General features: G+C 46.8%; 1 protein-coding gene across 1 annotated transcript in view; it reads left to right on the top strand.

Annotated features, from left to right (window-relative positions):
• The window catches only part of LOC107124500 (zinc finger protein RFP-like), a 30,334-nt gene that overhangs the window by 3,259 nt on the left and 18,030 nt on the right, over positions 1-9,045 (top strand). The window contains exons 2-6 of the mRNA XM_015427979.1: positions 3,870-3,965; positions 4,080-4,310; positions 7,125-7,147; positions 7,679-7,794; positions 8,524-8,589. Coding sequence (XP_015283465.1) covers positions 3,870-3,965; positions 4,080-4,310; positions 7,125-7,147; positions 7,679-7,794; positions 8,524-8,589 — 532 coding nt within the window. The remainder of the gene's footprint in view (positions 1-3,869; positions 3,966-4,079; positions 4,311-7,124; positions 7,148-7,678; positions 7,795-8,523; positions 8,590-9,045) is intronic.

Genomic DNA, 9,045 nt, shown 5'->3' with positions numbered 1-9,045 from the left:
TACCCCGTGCCAGAAAGACTGAAAGTCTTATTGGAACAAAAGCAGGGCCTTTCTGGGCATCTGCTTGAGCAAAGACTAACAGACCACAACCAGCAGAGGGAAGTGAAACTAAACTACAGCACATGCTTTTCGGCCTAAGGGACCAGGGGAAGATAACTAAAGAGTTCAGCAAATTTACAATTTGCCACGATATAGCAAGCCCAGAAGGCATCATTTTTGGGTCTGGAGAAAGCCTCAATTCGGAAACAGCTGCCTCCATCGTAGCAGGATATACTGGACTAGCAACCTCAACATCTGGTGACTGGCCCCTGTCTCCATGGCAGCCATTTTGAGCCCACGGGCTCAAGGTTGAGGAACTGCCCTATAATGTCTGAGGTAGATACCAAAGACTAACAGGCAACAACCAGCAGAGGGAAGTGAAACTAAACTACAGCACATGCTTTTCGGCCTACGGAACCAGGGGAAGATAACTAAAGAGTTCACCAAATTTACAGTTTGCCATGATATAGCAAGCTCAGAAGGCATCATTTTTGCGTCGGGAGAAAGCCTCAATTTGGAAACAGCTGCCTCCATTGTAGCAGGATACTGGATTAGCAACCTCAACATCTGGTGACTGCCCCCTGTCTCCATGGCAGCCACTTTGGGATTGGTCACAATATTCCAAAACTGCCCACGGACTCAAGGTTGAGCAACTGCCCTATAATGTCTGAGGTAGATACATCTCACTAGTACTAGTCTTGAACAGCATATGTGTATATGCACGGTGTATACTGTTGTGAGATTTTGGATGTGGGTGTGTGGCTGCACGTGTCCTGTAAAAGCGTGCTTACCCATGTCACCCACATTTCCCCCCCTCAGTTCGTGTGTGTCTCCTGAGTGTCGCCCCTTACCAAAGGCAGATGTGCAAGCTTGGAAATCACTAAGGTCTCCTTCTTAAAATAAAACTAATCTTTATTATAGAAAAACATTCAGAATCCTAGTTCCTAAACATTTTATAGAATATACAGAAACATAAACATGCAGCAAAGTTTTCCCCACCCCATGCATGCGCGGATGAGAAGGCCTCTCTGACTGACTCCTTTCGGAGTCAGCTGAGGTCTGTCGTAACCGACCCATATATATACCAAAGATCAAAGAGGTTCCTTAATTGTCCTGCAGGAAATTGGTTTCCTTTCCTGGGTCTCACACAACAAAAGTGTACACATTTTACAGGATCAATACAGTGTCATTGTTTCTTGCAGGTGTTCCCTAATCATGGAAAATAAACTGTGTGTTGATGTTATCAGAGAGAGATGAAAGCAGGGTGTGTGTGTGAACTCTCTGTATTTCAGGAAGCTAGTCTTATGGATTGAAGTCTGCCAATTTCCCAAATGGTCATATATTTTATGGCCTGGGAAATTGGGGTTATTGGCAAGTTTCACATCTGTGGAGTTCCCTGGGAATTTCCTGGTAATTGAAGGTGTTACATCTTCAGTGAAAGAAAGGTCAAGCCTGTCTTTTTTTCTAGCCAGGGCAGAGATAGATATACATGGATTTCATAAGCTGTTTGGTTCATTTTAAACCCAAACCTATATTTCTGACAATTCTTACCACATATACACACGGTGAAAGAGATGTATCCACCTCATAAAGGTACAGTGTGGCATATAAGAAGACGGGCTGAATTCAGATTGATGACGATTGTCCTGCCTGTTCCCAGTTCATGCTCCAAGTAGTGCTTGATGCCATTTTATATTCTAGGGAGGTCGAACTCTACACTTCGGAGCAGCATCCAATATACAACAGGGGGCACAGCATGGTGCGGGTAGCCTTTTAAAAATACCACCCAGTTGCTCTCAGGCCTCCAGCTATGGCGGCCGTCGTCCTGGCAGCTTTCGCCAACGTCTGCGCCAGTGTCGGCTGGGTCAGTCTCCTGCCACTGCCACCACCTGCCCTCAGCGCACGCTATCAGTACCACCTGTGCTGCCAGGGCCTGCTTACCACCAGCCCTTTGCTGCTGCTGCCTCCACTACCACTACTGGGGCCTTCAGGATGCCACCAGGGCCTACCTGCCAGCTGCCAGGGGAAGGGAGACAAGAAATGAGCCCCAGGCCAGCTCACCAACAAAGTGATGAACAGGTCAGGCCCTGCGAATGTGTGCGTCCTCTGAGAGAGAGTGTGGAGATATCAGATTAATCCACAGCACATCCCACGTTCCATCCAGATCTAACAAACTTCTCAAAGCAGCCATCATCTTCATCATCACCACCACCACCATCATCATCTCAACAGCATCTGTAGTGGGAAAGGCAGAAATCATTAACAGGGCAAATAAACAGTCAGCTTTGAGGAGCTGGTTTGTTTGTTTGTTTTGCCCCAGATGGTTTATGGGTGACCCCCACCCCACCCCTGGTTTTCAAGGCAAGAGATAAACAGAGGTGGTTTGCCATTGCCTGCATACTAGCTAGGGCCAACCCTGCTTAGCTTCCAAGGTCTGATGAGATCCGGCTGGCCTAGGCTATCCATGTCCCATTCAAAGATCTTTCAGAATAGATTTGTCATACTATGGGATGGATCCAGACTCAATTTTCCCCTAATGGAAGTGGGGAGGTAATTGCCACCAATTCAACTTTCCTGCTGCAGACTCCTGATTTGCGTTTCATGCTGTTCTTGAGGAACCCCTGGGCCCCAGGAGCTGCATTTTGGGAAGATCAGTGGGCTGGTTCCGTTCCACTGACTTAAGAGCCTTGCATGAGTAGAAAAGTTAGTCTGGATCCAACCCCTAATTCCCAGAAGACCCTCAGTGATGGGCCATTCAATTTTCTAGGGAGAGAAAGTTCCAGATCCTGGGGACAACTGCGGAGAAAGCCCTCTGCCACGTGCCCATCAGTTTTACCTCACGCAGTGTGAGAATGCAGAAACGGCATTGGGTATTTATACCTTGTTTAGGTATTTATATCTTGATAAGCTCCCCAGTGTTGGGCCAAAGTGGCTTACTATGTTGTTCTTCTCACCTCCATTTTATCCTCACAACAATCCTGTGAGGTAGGTTAGGCTGAGAGTGACTGACTGACTCAAGGCCACCCAGTGAGCTCCCGTGGCAAAGTGGAGATTCAAAGCAGGGTCTCCTAGATCCTAGCTGAGATCTCTAACCACCACACCAGGCTAGCTTGACAAGTTTCCACACAACTGATTTTACCACCCCTAGTATATTCAGTGCATACGCACTATACCTAATGGTTCTATATGAAACAATCCTTAGGAAGGCTATGTGTGATTAAAACCTGTATTTGAGGAACTTGGAGGGGGGGGGGAATTAAAATCTGGTTTTGATACCAGTTAAACTATCCTGGCTCTTCCCTGATGGGAGTGCTGAGAATTCTTTATTAGAGATTCTTACCCCTATTCACAAACCTATAGTTTCCAGCTGGTTTTCCAAAGGGGGGGGGACAAGGGAGGTAAAATTTCAGGGGGCCCTCCTGGTTACCCTAGGAGCTGGGCGAGTCATGTGTGTTGTTGTCATAGGTGCTTGAGTGGAGGTGATAGGTTGAGGAGGAGGCCCAGAAAGGAAACATCTGTCTGGGAGGCCTGTGGTGGCTCTCAGCATCCTTAGTAATCCAGTATTTCGAGGACAGACTAAAGATGCATTAAATGAATTTGGAATCTGTAATGCAGGGATGGTATGAGCAGCTGAATTAATCCTCCATTTGCTTGGTAGAAAGTAAAACATATGTGAGTATCTGAAGTATAGCACTATGGGACAGGAACAGGCATGTCAGTGTTGCTTGGAAAGGTACATGAAAGCTTATACCTTGAATAAAATTTTGTTGGTCTTAAAGGTGCCCCTGGGCTCAGACGTTGTTCTAACTAAAACATATTTCTCTGTTCAGAAACAAATTCAGGATCAGTTGAAGTGTTTGTGGCATGATAAAGAGCAGCTCTTGGCATTTAAGGCAATTGGCTCAGCAAACCACAAGGAATCTCTGGTAGGTACTGGTGCTTATTGACTATCTGGGAAGGTGTGGGATGGGGAAATGTGCCCTGTCTGTGTCATTTGGATAGTAATCAGACCTTTCACTACTGGAATCTGTCCGTTGCAGAGAAAGATCACATCAGAGATGCAGAAAGCAGAGTCTGTCTTTGAGCAGGCGCACGAGTTTCTCAGTGAGCAAAAGCAATTCCTGTTGGCCCAGTGGGAATCACTAAAGACAGCAGCAGAGAAGCAGCAGCAGGAACACACCAACAAGCTCTCAGAAAACATTTCCTGCTTGGACAGCCTCATCATAGAGGCAGAAGGAAGATGCCAGCGACCAACCAATGAGTTTTTACAAGTTAGAACTTGGATTTGTGCTGTGTGTGTGTGTGTGTGTGTGTGTGTGTGTGTTGGGAGCGCAAAGGTCTTGAGAGCAGCAATTGCCTGATCCTTTGCAGAGTTCTAAGCCATTTATATAGCCATTTCTCTGCCACATGTAAGACACATGAGAGACATGAGATGTGGGGTCACTCGTTGGGGTGTGGGGCGCAGGGGTGCACGTGATGCAAACACGACAGGACACAAGTCTGCAGGAAGCTGTGTGAAACCTTTCGGCTTCCCAGCATTTATTTATAAGCTCAGTTTTCCCCCATTTCCTCCCCCTCCTCTCTCTCCTTCTCCCTGCGTAGAGGAAAGTTTCAAGCATTCTAGCATCCTTGTGGAATGTGTGTGTGTGTGTGTGTGCAGGCAAGTTCTCTGTTATCAGTTCCTCCTCCTCCTCAAGGTTAAACCAACTGCGTCAGTGAACAGTAAACAGATTCCATCTCGTGCTCTCATTACGTATAAGTATTTCAGTTCCCAATTTCCAGGCAGGAGAATCCATCTGCACTGCTTTCCTACAATGAGAGGTTTCTGTCTGGTGAGGTTAGGCCTGCTTCACATGTAATACTTTCCCACCACCCTAGGGTTGCCAGCTCTGGGTTCGGAAATTCCTGGAGATTGAAGGTAGAGCTTTGGAGGGTGGACTTTAGGAAGGGGAGGGACCTCAGTAGGATATAATGTCATACAGTCCACCTTCCAAAGCCATCCTGGTATAGTGGTTAAGTGCGCAGACTCTAATCTGGGAGAACCGGGTTTGATTTCCCCACTCCTCCACTTGCAGCTGCTGGATGACCTTGGGCAAGCCATAGTTCTGGCACAGCTGTTCCTGAAAGAGCAGTTCTCTCAGAACTCTCTCAGCCCCACCTACTTCACAGGGTGTCTGTTGTGGGGAGGGGAAGGAGTTTGTAAGCCACTTTGAGACTCCGAGTGAAGGGCGGGGCTTAAATCCAATCTCCTTCTTCTCTTCCTCCTCCTCCTCTTCTTCGCCACTTTCTCCAGGAGAAGTAAATAAACAGACAGACAGAGATCAGCGGTAATTCCTGGAGATCTCCAACCCCCAGCTGGAGACTGGCAGCCCTACGCCACTCCAAAGTAAAACAAGATTGGTTTCCCTAAAATATTCAAATATTCAAAGACCTTTTCAGCTCTGAGATTAATAGTCTCAGTCACTTATGTAGCATTTTAAACATGCAACGCACTTGGCAGTCATCATCAAGCCCACCGTCCCCATCAGTTCTATGAAGGACACCCTTCGCAGTTCAACTGTGCACATGGGGATTTGAGGCTCAGAGTGAATGACTTGCCAGAAGCCACAGCTGACTTTGATTCTTTCAGTGCAATCCTAAACAAAGTTACACCCATCTAAGCCAATTAATTGTGTTTAGGGTTGCCTTGTTAGGTCATTTCCACAATAACTGTTTGGTCCAGCTTGCAAGCTTTTATTTACTTTATTTATATTCCGCCTTTCTCCTCATTGGGGAACCAAAGCGGCTTACATCATGCTTCTTGCCTCTTTTTTATCCTCACAGCAACCCTGTGAGGTGGGCTAGGCTGAGAGTGTGTAACTGGCCCAAGGTCACCCAGCAAGATTCCATGGCACACTGTGGATTCAAACCTGGGTCTTCCAGATCCTAGTCTGACACTTTAACCACTACACCACACTGGCTCTCAGGAAGTGTCTCCCCCCCCCCACTTCCACAAGCTCTCCTGAGCTTCCTGTGCTTCCCCTGGCTTTTCTTAGTTCTTTCCGAAACCTGCTTTAATATGAAAAATTAGAAAGCTCGCAGGAAAGCCAGTTTAGCTGCCATGGGGATGGGAAAGTCTGGATCTTTCCAGTGTCTCCATTTTCCCTGCCCCAGTCCCCTGCATTCCCCCATCATGGTGCTTTTTAACATGGTCAATAGCTATAGTGTTACAATGATCTATCTGCTTAGTCCTCTGAATTCATTTTTTAAAAGTCTCTTGTCCTTTGCATTGTGTTAATATAAGGGGACAGGCATACAGGCCCATAGCCAGGATTTTTTAATTCGGGGGGGGGCCTTTAAATAAGTCAGGGGGCACCCACACACACCCCTGTACCTACCCCCAAGGGAGCACCTGGGCTGGATGGGAAGCCAGGGGGGCTTGGTGGTAAGTCAGGGGGCCAGGCCCCGAGATGCCCCACTGTAGCTATAGGCCTGCAGGCATATATATATATACACAAAGAAAAGGACTAGAAACTTACTTTTTAAAAATGAAAGCTACAAATTCAGATAACTTAGTTGGTAGATTGTTATACTATTATATAATGATCTAGCAACTGCCAGTTTGTTTTTTTTTAAAGGCCTTTCCCCCCATTACACAGGGGGAGGAAAATGACTGCAGCAGGGAAAATGCAGGGAAACATACCATATAGAAGACCCCTTGCCACTGTGATTAATTGCCAGCTGCAGTGGCAATGATAAAACACCAGGAAATCTTTCTGTGGAAGTGTCACTCTTTTAATCTTCTGCTGTTGGGCTGCATTAGCTCAGGTTCTACTCCACCAGTCACATTTTCTCCGTTCCTCAATTTATCCTGACAAAACCTTGTGTTAGGCTGGGAAAGATCAATATCCCACAGGGACTTCAATGTCACACAGGGACTACATGGCCAGGTGGGAATCTGAACCAAGGGATCCCTAGTCTTAGTCTGACACCTTAAACGCTACATCACCCTGTCCCAGAAAGTAGAATTCTGCCAGGAATGGCAACAGAAATAGGGTGGAATGTGTCATATGACCCTGAACTGTCTGTTTTCTTTTTCCCTCTAGGATGTAAAGAGTACATTGGTAAGGTATTTGTTTTCCTGTTCCTCTTATGTATACTCCACTGGGTGGGGCATTGTTAAGTTGAAGAGTATAATGAGGTCAGGACAGAGAAAACTAAGATCTCTTCCTTCTCAGGCTGTGTAGGATTATTATTCTACTAGCTATGTAAAAGCTGCTTCCTTGTGGTGACATCCCACCCATGTGTCTCCAGTCTGCCATCCTAAGCAGAGTTACACCCTTCTAGGTGTTGACTTCAGTGGACTCAGAGGGATGTAACAGTGGCTGTGCAGATCAGACCACTGGGTCCATCTAGGTCAGTATTTTCTGTGCTAACTGGCAGCAACTGTTCAGTGTCTTGAGCAAAAAAGGGTCTTGCCCAGTGCCTGCTGTCCTCCTTTAAATGAAGATTCCAGGAGGGGAACCCAGGAGACCTTTGGCAAAGTATACGGTATACCTAAGTTCCACAGCTCCTCCTTGCACCTGAATACAAGGGTAGGGCCAAGTGCATGATTGTTGATCGGCAGATGTGCAAGCCAGCATGTTTCCCCCCATTTTAGGCTCAAGAAAAGAAAGTTTCAGGATTCGATGGAAACCTCTTCTGGACTGGAAGAAAGCCTTAACTCTTTGATTAGGAAAAATGTTGTTGTCAAGGAAATTCTGCAGAAAATCAAAGGTACAAACTGAACACATGACCTCTGAACATGCTCCCTGTGCCAGCTAAAAGGATGCTGGAGGTTTTGGCACAGTGGGGACTTGAACCTGGTTCTCACAGATCCAGGGGCAAAGTGGGAAGCAAAAATGGATCTGGAAAAGGGCTCTGTCCCCCAAGATGGCTCTGCCCTCCCCAAAGGAGGGAGAGATGGTAGCCTACCTGTAGGCCCAGCACCTCTTTCCAAGGGCAGCATGGGACTGCGTGCCACCACTCCCATGCTATGTAGAGCTCAGGTGGACTGGGAAGAGCCCTACTTCTACTGGGCTGACCCAGCCTGGAGCGGGGAGGCTGCCAGCCCAACATGAGAAATCCCAGAGGCCTTAATGGCCAATCTGCCCCTGCCCAGATCCTCATTTAACACTCTAACCACTACACAATGCTGTGGTGTACCTGTGTCAGGTTATCAAATGCTGGTGGGATTGATTTAGGGGAATTTAAGGACTATGTGACATTAGAGAATCCAGTTTTCCCTTCCAAAGCTGTGAATGTCCTTTGAAACAGTGACTCACAGAATTCTGCAGGGAAACAGATGATTTTGTACTGGAGTGCTACATTCTGTATTTTCAGTGCAGGCCTGGTCATGTTGTTATCTTACTAGGCCACTTGCTACTAAAGCAGCCTGTTTGACTATTGCAAAAATTTCCACAGCTTTCCCCCCTTGTAAAATCATGAGTCTCACTTTCTTTCTAGACACTCTGCCATCTGAAGTAGAGAAAGGTCGGACAAAATCTCCAGCAGCTCTTGAAGCAGCAAAAGGTAGTAAAATCAAGCATTTCCACAGGCAAAATAGTACAATATCTTAATATATAACAGTCTCTAAACACATGTCCTCTAAACAAATGAGAGCCAGTTTGGTGTAGTGGTTAAGTGTGCGGACAGTCTCTAAACACATGAGAGCCAGTTTGGTGTAGTGGTTAAGTGTGCAGACAGTCTCTAAACACACATGAGAGCGAGTTTGGTGTAGTGGTTAAGTGCGCGGGCTCTGATCTGGGAGAACCGGGTTGGATTCCCCACTCCTCCACTTGCACCTGCTTAATGACCTTGGCCGAGCCGTAGCTGTGATAAGAGCTGTTCTTGAAAAAGAGCAGTTTCTGTCAGAGCTCTCTCAGCCCCACCTACCTCACAGGGTGTCATTTGTGGGGAGGGGAAGGGAAAGGAGTTTGAAAGCCGCTCTGAGACACCTTTGGGTAGTGAAGGGCGGGGTATAAATCC

This window comes from Gekko japonicus, unplaced genomic scaffold (assembly GCF_001447785.1).
Source record: "Gekko japonicus isolate JY-2015 unplaced genomic scaffold, Gekko_japonicus_V1.1 scaffold1007, whole genome shotgun sequence".
Taxonomy (NCBI): domain Eukaryota; kingdom Metazoa; phylum Chordata; class Lepidosauria; order Squamata; family Gekkonidae; genus Gekko; species Gekko japonicus.
This window is presented reverse-complemented; position numbering and strand designations above follow the sequence as displayed.